The 18,175-nt window shown below is 40.0% G+C and overlaps 1 protein-coding gene across 4 annotated transcripts in view; it reads right to left on the bottom strand.

Moving 5' to 3' along the window:
• Positions 1–18,175, bottom strand: part of ttc6 (tetratricopeptide repeat domain 6) — a 219,341-nt gene that overhangs the window by 128,571 nt on the left and 72,595 nt on the right. For all 4 annotated transcript variants that reach the window (XM_048537047.2, XM_059649195.1, XM_059649196.1 and 1 more), the window contains 4 exons: positions 13,678–13,820; positions 5,790–5,999; positions 3,422–3,581; positions 2,006–2,119 (listed from right to left, as the gene is read on the bottom strand). In XM_048537047.2, the coding sequence (XP_048393004.2) occupies positions 2,006–2,119; positions 3,422–3,581; positions 5,790–5,999; positions 13,678–13,820 (627 nt within the window). The remainder of the gene's footprint in view (positions 1–2,005; positions 2,120–3,421; positions 3,582–5,789; positions 6,000–13,677; positions 13,821–18,175) is intronic.

The raw sequence follows: 18,175 nt of genomic DNA, 5'->3' as shown, positions 1-18,175 counted from the left end.
AAGAGAGAATCCAGAAGTCTTTTAAAGGGAGTTAACAATAATAAGATAGTCAAAGTAACGGCAAGATAACACTCACATCACCTGGTCCATACCCAACTGGGATGCATACCCAGCTACTAAATGAATTAGGGCAGACATTGTAGTGCATTAATCTGAAACAGCCTAAAAGATAAACTCTATTGCTCTCTCCATAATGCCGTCACACCTGCTGAGTATTTCTGTACTTTCTGGTTTAAGTACAAATACTGTGTAATTTTCAGAAAAGGAGAGACAGATACATCCAGCAATTACATACCATGCATGCAGCTTGACTTAGGTTGTGGGGCAACTTTCACAAATGTTAATCAAGGGCAAAATGAATTGGTAGCTGTAAAAATATGAGCTAAATCAATGGAAAATTGGACAGATATGGTAAAAGCATAGTGTGTTTAACTAATTTGATTCAGTTCTACAAGAAGTAAGAGGAGTAATGCAGATAGTCTGTATACAATCAACTGCACTATCAAAACACATTTGATAAAATGTGAGTGATAATGGGAACTGCAGATGCTGGAGAATCCAAGATAATAAAATGTGAGGCTGGATGAACACAGCAGGCCCAGCAGCATCTCAGGAGCACAAAAGCTGACGTTTCGGGCCTAGACCCTTCATCAGAGAGGGGGATGAGGTGAGGGTTCTAGAATAAATAGGGAGAGAGGGGGAGGCGGACTGAAGATGGAGAGAAAAGAAGATAGGTGGAGAGGAGAGCATAGGTGGGGAGGTAGGGAGGGGATAGGTCAGTCCAGGGAAGATGGACAAGTCAAGGAGGTGGGATGAGGTTAGTAGGTAGGAGATGGAGGTGTGGCTTGGGGTGGCAAGAAGGGATGGGTGAGAGGAAGAACAGGTTAGGGAGGCAGAGACAGGTTGGACTGGTTTTGGGATGCAGTGTGTGGAGGGGAAGAGCTGGGCTGGTTGTGTGGTGCAGTGGGGGGAGGGGACGAACTGGGCTGGTTTTGGGATGCGGTGGGGGAAGGGGAGATTTTGAAGCTGGTGAAGTCCACATTGATACCATTGGGCTTCAGGGTTCCCAAGCGGAATATGAGTTGCTGTTCCTGCAACCTACGGGTGGCATCATTGTGGCACTGCAGGAGGCCCATGATGGACATGTCATCTAAAGAATGGGAGGGGGAGTGGAAATGGAAATGGTTTGCGACTGGGAGGTGCAGTTGTTTATTGCGAACCGAGCGGAGGTGTTAAAATGATAAAATGTGAGATTTGTTAGCAAAATTGAATCTCGGGATTGAAAGTGGAGCAGCTACATGGGCACGATCTTGTGTAATGAATTTATTGGATTGACAATTATGTTTTGGCATGGATTGAGGATTGATTAATGTACAGAAAATAGTGATGAGACTTATTAGATTGACAGGACAGAAAGGGTACCGCAAGTATTAGTACTTTTCCCTCAGCCAGTTACAATGTATATTTATGGCTTGGATGAGGGGACTGATATTAACAGATGATTTCGTTGAGGTTTTCAAAGTCATGACGGACTTTGATAGAATAATTAAGGAAAAATTGTTTCCAATGGCAAAAGGGTCACTAAGCAGAGGACACACAGTTTAGGGTAATTAACAAAAGAACCTAAAGCAACATGAGGAAATTTATTTTGTGCAGATTGGTGGAAGCAAATTTGATAATAACTTTGAAAAACTAATTCATTGAAGTCTTCATCTGGGAAAAATGCTACACTCTGGTGATAGAAAAGAAGAGTTCTTGGGGTAGTTCTTTCAATGTTCTGTCACAAGCAAGATGGACAAAAGGACATTGTGATGGTGTACAGGAAAGGACAGGGCAGATGCGGAATGAAATTTAAACCCCAACAATCAAATCAATAGCATTAGTATATTGTCTGAATAATATCAACTGTTTGTTTTTGGATTATAACTTATTACAGATCCTACAAATGTATATTTTTTTCCTTGAATCAGAATATAATTTTTGAAAGCAAACTATATGTTATTACCAGTTCCAGTTTTAACTTAGGATATAGGGTTTCTTGCATGTATGAAATAGGAACAGCAAACTTAGGAAATGCCGGTGCCCAAAACAGCTTTGTGGCGTCTTTGTAAATTTCCATCTGTTCAAAGCAAATACAAAATGATTTACATTTCCATGAAAATTACTTAAAAACAATCAATCATACAACAAATGTCAATGATACAAACTATACCAAAATGGAGACTATTCTTTCTTTTACTGAGTTGAATATCAGAATGTGTCACAGTAAAATTGCTTGTATAGAACACAATGTGCAAAATCAATGTTGATTTTCTGACTCATAGCTTTTCCGCGATCTCTCCACATAATTTGCTCATCTGGGTTGATGAGACTCATTTCATGCTCCTTTGGTCACCTTTCAGCTCTTGTTCAGCCCAATATAACACTGAGGGTCTTCAATATTGACCAAGTAAATAGCAAAATATAGCGGCTTTAAGTATTTCACCACTGACACACAGTGGGAAAGTGCGTATTATACACAAGATGCACAGCAGCAACTCACTAAGGCTCCTTCAACAGAAATTTCTAAACTTCAATCCTCAACCACCTGAGAAGGAGAAATGCAGCAGATGCATGGAGACATCACAACCTGCAAGTTCTATCCAAGCCATGTAGAATCCTAACTCGGGAAGCACATTGTTGGTCTTTCAATAACAGCACTGTGGGTGTACCAGATGGATTTCTTTTATTCAAGAAGTCAAGTCATCAACACCTTCTTAAGAGGAATTGGAGATGGGCAAAAAATAGCAATTCTCAGATCCCATTAAAGGATTTTTTTTAAAGTCCCAAAAAAACAGTGATCAGTGAGAATTACAGTCAGCAATGAGAAAAATTTGTACAACATATAAAAGGCAGTGGGAATTCTCAGAGCATGAAGACCCCAAACACATGGCTCCAAGCTTTTGCTAGCACTTGGTTTGTAAGAGGTGGATAAAGGTTCTTCTACCCCATACAAGGCCAGAAATCACACAACAACATGTTATAGTCCAACAGGCCTATTTAAAAACACAAGCTTTCTGAGCTTTGCTCCTTCTTCAGCTCCAAAAACTTTCAAACGAACCTGTTAGAGTATAACCTGATGTTGTGTGATTTCTGACCTTATCCACCCCAGTCCAAGCAAAACCCTGAGAAAAGATACAAACCCAACACAGAGGAGCATTGATAAGGGGCTCCATCAGCGACTTGTTAGAGTCACTTAAAGAGATGAGCAAGATCCTTAGAAATTTTGATCCCATAACAGATTCATGCCTCTTATTATACTTCAGCTTATGAATAAAATATATGTCCTTAGCAAAGGGTCTGAAACAACTAAAGCCTGTTATTTATTGCAACAGTACTTTTTCTTGATTGTACAGTTAGCATTATTATATTAATTACTTACTGACTCTCCCAATAACATAATTCTGGGTCTTTCCACATAATATTCCGCAATTCTTTGCCATTCCATCAGAAATTCAGGTGAAAGTGGTGGTAAAATTCTGACACCATCCTGCACCTTTTCCTGTCTCACTTCTGATGCAGGAATTCCTTCATGGATAATTCTGAAATTAGAAGAACGCTAATTGTAACTTTATAACTTTAATTTGATAACAAAAAAACTAGTATGAAGATATGGAGCACTGCAGAACAACCAAATAATGCATCCAATAAATGCAACTGGAGAAATATAACTTTTCTTCTATCAATGCAATTCCTCTATCATGATATGGTTGTTGCACATTTTAATTAGTAAGAAAATGCACACTATATATTCACAATGAACTTTAATAAAATTGAAAGTTAGACCTTACAAAGCTAAAATAAATGCAAAACAATGGGTTTATTGGAGATCTGAAGTATAAACAGAATATGGGGTGGGATTCAGGGAAATTTGGCTCTCTGGATACAAAACTGGCTGTTCAGGAGAAGACAGGGGGTGGTAGTAGATGGAAAGTTTTCAGCCTGGAGCTTGGTGACCAGTGGTTTTTCACAGGGAGCTGTTCTGGTACCTCTGCTCTTTGTGATCTTTATAAATGACTTGGATGAGGAAGTGGAAGGATGGGTTAGTAAGTTAGCTGATGACACAAAGGTTAGTGGAGTTGTGAATAGTGTGGAGGGCTGTTGTAGGTTGCAACAGGGCATTGACAGGATGCAGGACTCGGCAAAGAAGTGGCAGTTGGAATTCAACCTGGAAAAGTGTGAAGTGATTCATTTTGGAAGGTCAAATTTGAATGCAGAATGCATGGTTAATGGCAGGATTCTTGGCAGTGTGGAAGAACAGAGGAATCTTGGGTTCATAGCCATAGATCCTTCAAAGTTACTACCGAAGTTGAAAGGGTTGTTAAGAAGGCATATAGTGTGTTTGCTTTCATTGGCAGGGAAATTGAGTTTAAGGTTATTCTGCAACTCTATAAAACCCTGGTTAGCCTACAATTGGAATATTGTGTTCAGTTCTAATCACCTCATTATAGGAAGGTTGTGGAAACTTCAGAGAGGATGCAGAGGAGACTTACTAGGGTGCTGCCTGGACTGGAGGGCAGGTCTTATGAGGAAAGGTTGAGGAAGCTAGGGCTTTTCTCATTGGAGCGAAGGACGATGAGAGGTGACTTGATGGAGGTTTACAAGATGATGACAGGCATGGATAGAGTGGATAGCCAGAGACTTTTTCCCAGGGCAGAAATGGCTACTACGAGGGAGCATAACTTTAAGGTGATTGGAGGAACGTTTAAGGGAGATGTCAGAGGTAGGCTCTTTACACAGAGAGTGGTGGATGTGTGGAATGAGTTGCCAGTGGTGTTAGTGGAGACAGATACATTAGAGACATTCAAGCAACTCTTGGATAGGCACATGGCTGGTAGTAAAATGTAGGGTGTGCAGGGTAGGTTGATCTTAGCAGAATAATAGATCAGCACAACATCGTGGGCTGAAGAGCCTGTACTATGCTGTACTGTTCTATGTTCTAATATTCTGGAGTAACCCAGCAGGTCTAGGACTATTTGTGAAGTGTGAAACATAATGTTTTGAGTCCAATACGACTCTTTTTCAGAACTCAGAGTTTCAGACTCAATGTTGATTCTGTGTCTCTCTCCACGGGTGCTCTCATATTTGAAGAATTTCTTTGCAGCATATTCTGTCTGAATTATTAACATTGCAATCTAGAACTTATTTCTTTAAAAATGATGAAACAAGATCACTCAAACTGATCCTTCAACATATCATGTAAAATTTGAAATACAAACCTCTATCTTATGTATCAAATTTTTGAAGGGAATTAATAAATCAATGGCAAAAAATAATAATCTGTCAACTTTAAACCTTACCCACAAAGACAATTGAGCAAAAATTCTAGACAAGTATTTATGTTTGCACTGTCCCATATTGCCTATTTGCATTTCAGTGATAACTTTCCCATGGTCAATACAAATTAGAAATCATAACATTCCACATTGTATAATTATTTGTACTGAAAATAGTCATGCTGTGGAAGTTGCTGTCCAAGGAGCTTTTGGTGAATTTCTGCAGTGCATCTTGCAGATAGCACACACTGTTATCTTTTGAGTGTTGGTGGTGAAGGAAATTGAATTTTTGTAGATGTGGAGCCAATCAAGTGAATTGCTTTATCTGGAGGATATCAAGCTTCTTTTGTATTATTGGAGTTGCACTCATCCATGCAAGTGGCAAGAATACATTCATACTCTGATTGGTTCCTTGTACATAGTAAGTGGATTTTCAATACATCAGTCATGAAAGCTTACATTGATTGCTCTTACTTTGCTATCTTCTGTTGTTTAGGAGAAGAAAAATCTTCGACTTTATAGATATGTGAGTCTTCTAGCTGAATTGATTCTGGAAGTTTACTACAGCCATGCCCTATTCGACTTGGAGTATAATACAACTTTGAAGCCAGTTGCAAATCAATGGGTAATACATGACTTGGCTCAGCAATGCAAAAGTGGTGGATAGTCTGGTGTCCTTGATGTCTACAATAAGAAATCAAAGTAGCATGAGAAATTATGTTTTGTGAGTACATTTGACAAAAATGCATCAGTCCTTGAACTGTACATAAACTTAGAAAAGTAATATTTTGTGGTTTTGGAAAAGAAGGCACAATTTTATGCAGAAGTATCACTTTTAAAAAGATATATGTATGTTCTGAAAATAAGGGACATCCTAAACAGTTGTAGCAAAGATTGGTATCAAATGAAATTTATCTTTACTTTATGGAACAACAAAATATCTGAGTGCAAAGTTGAAGAAAATCTATCAGTTTACCATCCATCAGTTTACAACAACGTTATACAGCAAAAAAAGCCATTAGGTTGCAAATCCAGGGGTTCAAGGTGTGTGAAAATGTATTCAGCAACAATTCTGATTTACTAAGTAATGGTTTATTCTGAAAATACATGTCTGCGCTCTTGGATAGAAAAGCAGAAATCAGTGTAAAATTATACACAGGAAGAAAGGATGTCTCAAGCTTTGCCCATGGTATTTTCTTTAGTTTACATTGCATAGAATTTCCTTTCGGCTCTTTGATATCATTAATACTGAGTACCCTGTGTGGTTCAATTGTAATAATTAGATCACGACATGAGACAGACTCCTGGACATACTTCTAAATCTTCCCTTCTCTAAGGAAAACAACAACCCCAACATCTTAAATATATCCACATAACAGTAGCTCCTCATCTATGCAATTATCCAAATTTTGTTAATGCCTTCACATCCTTTGCGAAATGCAATGCTCAACATTAAACAAAATACCCAACTGGCATTGAAACAGTGTTCAATAAAGTTTACCATTGTTTCCTTGCTTTTCTACTATCTGTGCAGGATTTCTATTCCTGGGACACGTTCCCACTGTCAATATGAAATGCAGGGTCTGTCAAATGTTGGCAGTGAGGCCTGACGTACAAGATGCATTCAATTAAATCATTGCCTCCAAGAAGCCATAAGGTAGTTAAAAATCGGCAACCAGTTTGTCAGAGGTGGGGGAAACTTCCATTCTTTATATCAGTCACAAACAAGGTAAAGTAGTGGGTCAGAAGAGTTGGAGCAATCAGACATGAAAGGGAAGGCCCCCACAGTAATAAGTATCGCTGCAGTTGTGGCTGGGTTTTGGAGCAGTCTTCTACATTGAATGGAACCTGTGCTCTGGTGTCTACCTGGTCTACTGCTGGAAAGGCACCACCATTTTACTTGGACTTTGGTGAACAGGGCACAATTTCACAATTTGCAAATAACACAAAACCTTGAAATATAGAAAACTGAGGAGGAAAACGATAGACAGCTGTGCATAAACATGTGGAATGGACAGACATGGCAGTTGAAATTTAATGCAGAGAGGTGGAAAGTAATACATTCCAAAAGCAAGAACATTAAGGTGGTATAAACCAAAGAATACAATTTTGAAATAATGTAAGAATATAAGAAATACGTGCAGAAGTAAGCCATCTGGTCCATCAAGCTTGCTCTGCCATTCAATAAGGGCTGATCTTTTCAGCGACTCAGCTCCACCTACCTACCAGCTGACCACTACCCTCAATCCTTTTACTGTTCAAGAAAATATCTAACTTGGAAAAAACTTCATCAAGATAGCCTCAACTTATCACTGGCCAGGAAATTTCACAGATTCATGACCCTTTGGGTGAAGAAGTTCTTCTCAACTCAGTCCTAAATCTACTCTTACTTACTTTGAGGCTATGTCCCCGTGTTCCAGTTTCACTTGCCAGTGAAAACGACCTCCCTGCTTCTACCTTATCTACTTCCTTCATAATTTTACATGTTTCCTTTAGATACCCCCTCATTCTTCTAAATTCCAACAAGTATCGTCCCAGTCTGCTCAATCTCTCCTCATAAGCCAACCCTCTCAATCCAGTAATCAACCTAGTAAATGTCCTCTGCATCGCCTTCAGTGCCAGTATGTTCTTTCTCAAGTAAGGAGACCAAAATATACACAGTACTCCAGGTGTGGCCTTATTTTTAAACTCCATCCCTCTGACAATGAATGATTATATTTCATTTGCCTTCTTAATTACCTGCAGCACCTGTAAACCAACATTTCTGTGACTCATGCACAGCAGTGTGCTGCAATTTTTCAAAATTTAAATAATAGTCCACTTTGCTGTTATTCCTACCAAAATGGATGACCTCACATTTACCAACATTGTACTCCATCTGCCAGATCCTTGACCACTCACTTAACCTGTCGTCTATATCCTGCAATAGACTTTCAGTGTCCTCTGCACATTTTGCTCATTTGCTCATTCATTTTAGTGTCAAGTGCAAACTTTGACACAATAAATTTGGTCCCCAACTCTAAATCATGTATGTAAATTGTAAGCAAAGGGGATACAGGAACAGGGAAAATATTAATAAGTGTGCACAGTTCATTAAAAATAGTAGAGCAGGTAGAGGAGATAGAATCCTGGGCTTCATAAATAGAGACATCAGGTAGAATTTTCACTGGTTCGTGGGGGCAGGCTTCCTGGAGGAGTAAAGCCCAAAAACAGCAAAGAGAGAGAGAGAATGAGAGGTGAACAGCAACTAGCATAAAGGGGAAAGTGCAGTTCTTCTATAGGCAGATATATAATAAAAATGTAACACAGTGTGGGGCTGGAGGAACGCAGCAGGCCAGGCAGCATCAGAGGAGCAGGAAAGCCGACAGCTCAGGTAGGGACCCCTCCTCAGAAATCAAGGGGTCCTAACCCAAGGCAGCAGCTTTCCTGATGCTGCCTGGCCTGCTGTGTTCCTCCAGCTCCACACTGTGTTATCTCTGATTCCAGCATTGGCAGTTCTTACTATCTCTTATAATAAAAGTGTGATAGGAGGATAGATGGGTAAATTAGGGGCAAAATAGTGAGCTAAGCAAGAAGGCAGAGGGTATGGTTGAGGTAGGTATTATACAACTGACTTTTTAACTTTGTCATTTGCCCCCTTTTGCTGCTTCATTTTTTTTTTATCCTTCACTTCCCATTGCCACTAGCTCCACTCACAACTATAATAAAGTGAATCAGGAATGGAATTCCAGAGAAAAGACACCAGGCTCAAATAAAATGTACGTTGAATCATAAAATAATACAAAATAGGAGCAGAAGTAACCCATTCAGGCCATCAAGTCTGCTTCGCCATTCAATAAAATCTTAGCAGATCTGTTGTGGGTTTTGAATTCCACATTTCTGTCTACCTCCAATAGCTATCAATTCCCTTGCATAACAAGAATCTATCCATTTCTGTCTTAAAAATGATCCCACATCCACCAAATTCTGGGTCAGAGAGATCCAAAGTCACACCAGACTCTCAGAGAAAAAAATCCCCTCATCTCTATCCCAACAGGGTAATGTTTAATATTAAAATAGCATCCCTCCAAGTTCTGCACTCATTCATAAGTGCAAACGTCCGTTCCACATCCACCTTGTCAAGACCATTCAGGGTTCTGTACACTTCAATCAAGTCATTCCTCACTCTCCTAAATGCAATGGAAACTGACCCAACAAGTTCAACCCATCCTCACAAGAAAATCTGTTCATTCCAGGCATCAATCTAGTTAATCTCCTCCGACTGCCTCCAATACATTTACATTCTTCCTTGAATAAAGAGACAAAAACAGCACATATTATTGAGATGTGGTCTCGTGAATACCCCATAAAGCTGAAGATTAACATCCTTAATTTTATGTTCCATTCCTCTCATAATAAACAAAAGCATTCCATTAGCCATCTTGATTCCATGATGATGACTGATGCACCAGAATACTCAATATTTCTTCTTGTGTATTTTCTCTCACACTGTGATTACTGTTAAGTGGTTGGGGAGGGGGGGAATTGTAGACCACTCCCAACAGTGACTTCTTTCCACTACATTTCTTGTCTTCACCCAGACTGATTCTACATCATGATCTCACGATCCAAGTTCATTACTAACAATTGCAACAAATGTCCTCCTTGATTAACAGTGCTATCCTACTCCATTGTCTGACGTCCTATTTTTCTTGAATGTCATATACTCTTCAATATATAGGACCCAATCCTTATCATCATGAAGCCATGTTTGTCTAATGACCAACAAATTGTATTTATTTACTTTGAAATGCACTATCAATTTTTTTTACTTTGTTATGAATACCACATATATTCAGATACAGAGCCTTTAGTTTTTGTTATCTCATTTTGATTGTTAGTGTATTCCTATGTTTTATTTGTCTCACTGCTCCTTTCTTCAATTCTCTGACCCTTACTTCCCATTTAATTATTATCCTGTCTTGTGTTGTCTCTATTCTTCAATAAAACACATCTTTCCACATTTGATCCCTTACCCTCACTATGTAATTTAATCATCTCTCAGCTTCCTTGTCATGCAGTTCACAAAAACATAGGCTCCAGCCCCAGGTCAAGTGCGTCTCAATAGTACGATGCCCATTTTATCCAGTGCTGGCTCTGGTGGCCCACAAACTGGAATCTACTTCACCCACAGCATTCTTTAAGCTATGTATGTATCTGTCTAATTTTATGTACAATACACTAATATGCATTTGGTTCAGCTAATGATCCAGAGATTAAAATTTTCGAAGTTCTGCTTTTGAATTCAGTACCTAGCTTCTCATATACTCTATGCAGAACCTCTTTCCTAGTTCTACCTATGTTATTGGTATCTACATAGACCAAAAGACTCTATCCTAAATTATGTGAATACTTCCTGGCACAAAGAATCCAGGATATATTACTACTCAGTCTAATCAACTAATTTAAACAAGACTAAAATTTAGAGAATTTAATGAAGTCAATCTGACAATGAAACATAGGAACGTGAGAAAGATCTATAGTCTTTAATACAAAATGCAGAGAGCAAAAGATTCTTTGGGCTTAACCTTCCCCATTTTGATTGTGTCAATTTCACAGAGTTTCATGGAAAGTTTCCTTCCATCAGGCCAGGCAGCTTTTCTCATACATTTGTTCACTGGTTGCTTTGTTAATTATAGATCTCATGTTTCAGTCAAACAATCTTGTGCTCAGCAGAGATGGAAGCCCTTGCGGGTGTCAAAAGTCCCATAATTAAATCCCAATCATATATCACTTTAAATGTTGAAAACCAAGCAATTGCCTTTAGTGTGTTGTTGTGTTATTCCATACAACATGGCTGAGAGATAATTTGGGATCCTTTTTTACAAATAGTGACTTGATGAATGCGATGGAGAAGTGGAGGGACATCCTCTTTCCTCAGCAATACTACCGGAGATGATGGCCTGAGAGGCTGCCAGGTTGGTCTGAAGTTGCCACTTGTATCAGTACACAGTCCACAAAGCAAAGGACAGCACAGCAATGCTGCAAGAAGCTTAATAACCTTCTCTGCTTCTTAGTGATAAATGCCACCATCTTCTCTCTAATATCACACACTCATTCTAACTCTGCTATGGTGTCTACCACCCACCAAATTTCATGGCCTTCCACTCTCACTACTGTATGTAACATCTTCCCAAAATGATTTTTACCCATGCGATTCCCTGACTACCAACCCGTTCTGTCTGCTATGCTGCCTACTCACTCACTTGGGACAACTCAGGAAGTTTCTTGGCTGAGGATGAACCAGTCCCTTCACTTACTTCTTTGCAGCTCTCTGACTGATTTACCAGTAATCTCCAAATTGGTTTCACTCAACCTGCAGGACTAACTGTTGCTCAATCCCAGGAATAGATGGACACTGATCCCTGCAACCTGATCACATCAAGCATGTAAACGATCATGTCAAAGCTCCTGTACTGAAATCAAAGGATGGCTTTGACTGACTGTGGTGGCACCCCTGATTGGCCATTTCCCTAATGACTGAACAAAGGACTAACTCTCCCTAGACATGGTCATTTAATTGAAGCACGTTCAGTTTGTCTGCCAAGTAGCTGCTAATACATGTTGTGGTGTGACACTGTCATAGCATGGTGCTATATAGTAACGTGTCTGTGCCCTTGACTGTGCAGTGTTATTAAATATGATAAACTACCTGGCTTGGTGACTGCACTAAATAGCAAAGTCAGCCAAAGATACTGTGTTCAACTAAGCACAAAGTGCATGAGTACTAAGAAAGCAAGCTCAGACTTCTGAGAAGCACTCTACTTCAGTGCATGAGATTGGTGTCTGGCCTTACTTGCTAAGCGAGTTGACAGTGGTATAGATGTGGTGCGTTCCGATATTGAGTGCAGTGATGACATGCTGAACTGTATTGCAAGCTAGACAGAGACAGAGATATACTATGGTGATGTAGTGAGACTAATGCTTTGCCATCGCTGACTTCCATGCACATGTCCAAAGAGAATATGCAGAAGTAATATTCATTTTAAACCCCTGCCGTGCAAGATTTTGTTTTATATAGGCACCAATCAGGAGGCAAACAAACAAATAATTGCTGACGAACATAAAGGCAGTTCTATTTGTAAAGTCCATGATACTATAACTTTCTTATTTAAAAAAGTAATTATTCATTTTATTCTAATTGTGTTGTTATGAAGTAAATGTTCTAGAATTTGGCAATTAACTTAATAGAGAATTTAGGCTAGCCCAATCTTACTATTTTGCACAATTCATTGCCCATTTATTTGGCATTGCGTGTGATCTGTTTGGTTATTATTTTACAATTCGAGGACAAGTAGTTCAATTCCACATGAAGACTGCATGATAACCATTTATCATAGCCACTTATTCAAGCCATAACATTAATACTAGCTACCATTGAACACTTATTACGTAAAAATGGTTTAGTTACAAAATCTAAATCTCTTAAAGTAGCATACTGTGGGTTTCTTGGATGTCACAGTTCTAAGCCCATCAGCCTATCTCAAATTCTCTCAAGGTTTCTCTCATACCTTAAATTAATGAAGGTGCAAATTTGAGTAAGATATTGTGTAATACTGGGTGATTGTATATCGCCATCAATCAAAATCTGGGAACTCTCTCTCTAATCATATTCTGGAAGTACCTTTACTACAAGGAATGCAGCAATTCAACAAGCCGACTCAACTACTCTTTTCCAAGGGCACTCTAGGAATAGCCAATAAATACTGGCCTTCATAGCAATGCCCTCTTCCCAAACAGTAAAAAAAATGACAATAAACCATTTTAGAGCATTTACTGCTCAGTTATTTGAGAATGTTATCTATTTATGAACTGTCGGTAAATTCATGTAAAGGCTGTCCTCCTTGTGCTGCATACCTTTCAGAGGCCTCAGTCGTTACAAAAGCTAATAATTAAATTTTGTTTAAACCTCAATAAAGATTGGATAGAAAATGACTAAGGTGTGGCCATTGCAGCTTAATACTTGTCCTAAAAGCACTGTTGACACAGAGGAGTAAAATTAAGTGAGTTTCACATAAACCACATAAGTAGCTGGCACCAGACCAATTGGAGCCTAAATCATGCCTGGATGAGTAATTACAGCAATTTAAACCCGAAACTGAGGCAGCTAGAGTTAAGTCTGTAAGTTATCATGTCAACAGAGTTATAAGTGATTGTGGTGAATTTCCTCATTTCTTCATACAAAGAAATGAAGTACAAAGCTAAAAGCCTTTCAGACTGTCTCCTAGCATTCTAATTACATGTAGTAAGATTCACAAGCTATTTGTAGAAATTTCCATGTAAGAACCTCTCTGAAATGTCACACATAATAATTGCATTGTACTTATTTCTTGGAATCTGTGTGGCCGGCACCGAGATTTGTTGGTCAGATTCTTCATTCTCAAGTAGCATTTGCTGATCAGCTGAAATTTCCTTTGTTAATCCAAATGAAGTTCCTTTTATATGAATTACATCAGAAACAGAAACCTAGAAATAAGGTAAAATGTATCATGACAATAGCAGAAAATTGTTCTGTCAAGAATGGGCCAGTAATTAGAGATAGAAATTAATATTATTAATATCTCAATAATTTTAAAATTTAATCAGGCTGCAATGTCCAAATGAAACAAAAAATATAACTTTTGTAGAAAGACAAATGCCATGCATTTAATATGTAATTTGTGTCCTTTATTATCTTAATTTTTGAATTAAATAATTTAAGGCTTACTCTTGTTCACACATAGCCAGCTTGAAAAATACTGTTAAGGAAACATTAGCAATTAGCACAACTCTGAATTGTTTATGTTATTAGCTGCAAAACTTTTACCATTAATATTAATTTCCTTAACTGAAACTAAAACATCTGATGTCCTGCCTCCATTTAATAAGTTCAGGTCAATGGTTAAAGTTTGAAAGATCACTACAACAAACATTTAAACTAAAAACCTGATGCCAAATAATTCATACTTAGAATGGCAAGATGTCCCCTTCCAACATTTGAAGAGTTGGCCAGTCCATGGCTGGAGATGGGCCATCCACACTCACTCAGGAGGAAATCCAGCAACTATAGTAGACAGGAATGCATCTGCAAGTGGTCCTATAGCCTGGAAGTCCTGGAAGTTCAGGACTAGGTAACTGCACAAGTCTAAGTGTGGTAATGGGTAAGATTCAGAGAGCTGGGCAGGGCTCAGGGACGGAGGTATTGATAGACATGCAGGGGAGGGGACACTCTGCAGGGCAGACTTCATATTGGAAACAGCCTATTGGTGGAAGCACTCTCCAATTCCTACCTTAGGCATGAACAGCATCATTTTCCCCTGGCCTGAACCCTTCTTGAAATGGCCTGTAAATTGTAATGAATTGTCCTCTTAAGGGCCTCAATTAAAACAAGGAAAAGCAGCTTTCATCAATCCCACATAAAATTGCAAATAGTTTGGAACAGGCAGGAGCTGATGGGAAGGCCATCTGAAGAATTCAATGAGCCTGCCCATTGGCAAACCCGCCAGCAGAATGTAAATTTCTGCTTATATTTATTGTAAGCATGCCTCAAAAAACTGTGATAATTATAGTTCAGAGTCAGATCACATTGCACAACAAAACAAAACAGCTCCTTCAAAAACAGTGATGCTTGAGAAATTAAACACAAAACAAGACAGATTTCTGAAATGAACAAAAACAAAGTTTCTGGAAAAGCTCAGCAGGTCTGGTAGTATCTTTGTTTTTGTTTCTGATTTACAGCATCCACAGTTCTTTTGGTTTTTAGATTTCCTAATTTGTATTGATATGAAAGGTTTGCAAATTACATTTTAGGCTAACATATCCAAATTCATAATGCTTTGTGTGCTTATTTAATTTTTCTAGACTAATACACTTATTAACTATGATATTAATTATGATTAAATATATCATTTCTTACAGTTTGGTTTAATAGTCTAACATTTGCTGGAGAGGAATATCTCATGATATGGCCCATCAGAATTTTTTCACTCACCCCTCAAATGTGAATAGATAGCACCTGGCAAACTTAATTGGACAACTAGAATGTAAAATTAACTGAAAATCAAAGAAACAGAAATAAAGATTAGATTGAAAAAGAGAGAGAGCTTAAGGAAAAAAAATGAATAATGCTAAATTTTAAACTTCTCTGTAAAGAACAAACTCAAACCTATGGCAAGATAATAAAATGTGAGGCTGGATGAACACAGCAGGCCAAGCAGCATCTCAGGAGCACAAAAGCTGACGTTTCGGGCCTAGACCCTTCATCAGAGAGGGGGATGGGGGGAGGGAACTGGAATAAATAGGGAGAGAGGGGGAGGCGGACCGAAGATGGAGAGTAAAGAAGATAGGTGGAGAAGGTGTGGGTGGGGAGGTAGGGAGGGGATAGGTCAGTCCAGGGAAGACGGACAGGTCAAGGAGGTGGGATGAGGTTAGTAGGTAGCTGGGGGTGCGGCTTGGGGTGGGAGGAAGGGATGGGTGAGAGGAAGAACCGGTTAGGGAGGCAGAGACAGGTTGGACTGGTTTTGGGATGCAGTGGGTGGGGGGGAAGAGCTGGGCTGGTTGTGTGGTGCAGTGGGGGGAGGGGATGAACTGGGCTGGTTTAGGGATGCAGTGGGGGAAGGGGAGATTTTGAAACTGGTGAAGTCCACATTGATACCATATGGCTGCAGGGTTCCCAGGCGGAATATGAGTTGCTGTTCCTGCAACCTTCGGGTGGCATCATTGTGGCAGTGCAGGAGGCCCATGATGGACATGTCATCAAGAGAATGGGAGGGGGAGTGGAAATGGTTTGCGACTGGGAGGTGCAGTTGTTTGTTGCGAACTGAGCGGAGGTGTTCTGCAAAGCGGTCCCCAAGCCTCCGCTTTGCAGAACACCTCCGCTTAGTTCGCAACAAACAACTGCACCTCCCAGTCGCAAACCATTTCCACTCCCCCTCCCATTCTCTTGATGACATGTCCATCATGGGCCTCCTGCACTGCCACAATGATGCCACCCGAAGGTTGCAGGAACAGCAACTCATATTCCGCCTGGGAACCCTGCAGCCATATGGTATCAATGTGGACTTCACCAGTTTCAAAATCTCCCCTTCCCCCACTGCATCCCTAAACCAGCCCAGTTCATCCCCTCCCCCCACTGCACCACACAACCAGCCCAGCTCTTCCCCCCCACCCACTGCATCCCAAAACCAGTCCAACCTGTCTCTGCCTCCCTAACCGGTTCTTCCTCTCACCCATCCCTTCCTCCCACCCCAAGCCACACCCCCAGCTACCTACTAACCTCATCCCACCTCCTTGACCTGTCCGTCTTCCCTGGACTGACCTATCCCCTCCCTACCTCCCCACCCACACCTTCTCCACCTATCTTCTTTACTCTCCATCTTCGGTCCGCCTCCCCCTCTCTCCCTATTTATTCCAGTTCCCTCCCCCCATCCCCCTCTCTGATGAAGGGTCTAGGCCCGAAACGTCAGCTTTTGTGCTCCTGAGATGCTGCTTGGCCTGCTGTGTTCATCCAGCCTCACATTTTATTATCTTGGAATCTCCAGCATCTGCAGTTCCCATTATCTCTCAAACCTATGGCAACTAGTTTGTCCAACAATTGATTTGCAAATACAGAAATTTCTCAACACTCAATGCGGAAGTTGATAGCAAGTTACAATTTTCATGAGGCAAATGGTATGTGACACATCTAGACATTTATAGTAATTTGTGACTCATACGTTATCGCTCCCTTGGGACAAATTACTGGACAATTTAAACACTAACAATTTGTGTGCCCAATAAGTTCTCCACATTTTTCCAGTAGATTGTGAGCTGTTGATCAGTAATACAGTGGAGCAATATGTTGCTTTATACAATGCAGAACTTTGTTTTTGTTCATTCATGGGACATGGGTGTCATTGGCTGGGCCAGCATTTATTGCCCATGTCTAGATGCCGTTCAATAAGTGGCCACCTGCTACAGTCCATTTATTGTAGGTACACCCTCTGTTAGCGCTGTTGGGGGGTGGGGGCGAGTTCCAGGATTTTTGATACAGCAACACTGAAGGAATGCTGATATATTTTGAAGTCTGAATGGTGAGCAACTTAGAGGAGAACTTGCAGCTGGTGTTGTTCCTTGTTGGAGGTGGCTAGAAAAATGCTTTCTCATGATTTCACCAAATCTTGGCAATGATATGGAAGAAATTTAATGGAAGAACACTAATGCAAGTGTCTTTGTATGTTACTTAAACGTACTTGCTTTAAAAAATCAATGTCTTCAACTCTTCTAGATCTAATGGGAGATCATTGATCTGAAACATTGGTATAAGATTTACCACTAACTTGGGTAACATTACAGAGGCCAGGCAGATCCCAAATCCCATATTTATTGGCCATGGGACTGGATCTCTCATTTTACTACAGGCAGCCTCCAAATTGAACACCTGTGAGGCTGCCAACTGAAAACAGCAGGAGATGCTGTCAATGCTGCCATCCCAATGAGAAGGCAAAAGCTCTGAACCCTCAGCAACCCCACTCAGAGAGATAACCACTACTATGGAACATCAGTGACCACAAGGCACCAGCAGTAAAACAAAAATAACAACTTCAGGGAACTAAGAATCAGACAGGAGACCATCTCAACCACACTGAGAGCCACTTTACATGACAATCCTCATTCCTTCAAAGAGAAAGCAGTTGAACTGGGCCAGAGAAGACAGGGACCATCTTGTGGCAATGAGAAGACAATTTCTCCCAGGAAGCCATGAGCAACATTGGCTTCTCCTCTTTTCAGATATGCAGTAAGGTAAAAACATTGCTGTACATTCAGCGTTATGCATCTTCATCAATGAGCAGTCTGAGGGTATG

The sequence above is a fragment of the Stegostoma tigrinum genome, chromosome 10 (assembly GCF_030684315.1).
Source record: "Stegostoma tigrinum isolate sSteTig4 chromosome 10, sSteTig4.hap1, whole genome shotgun sequence".
Taxonomy (NCBI): Eukaryota; Metazoa; Chordata; class Chondrichthyes; order Orectolobiformes; family Stegostomatidae; genus Stegostoma; species Stegostoma tigrinum.
The sequence above is the reverse complement of the archived record's forward strand: the minus strand, read 5'-3'. Positions and strand labels throughout refer to the sequence as shown.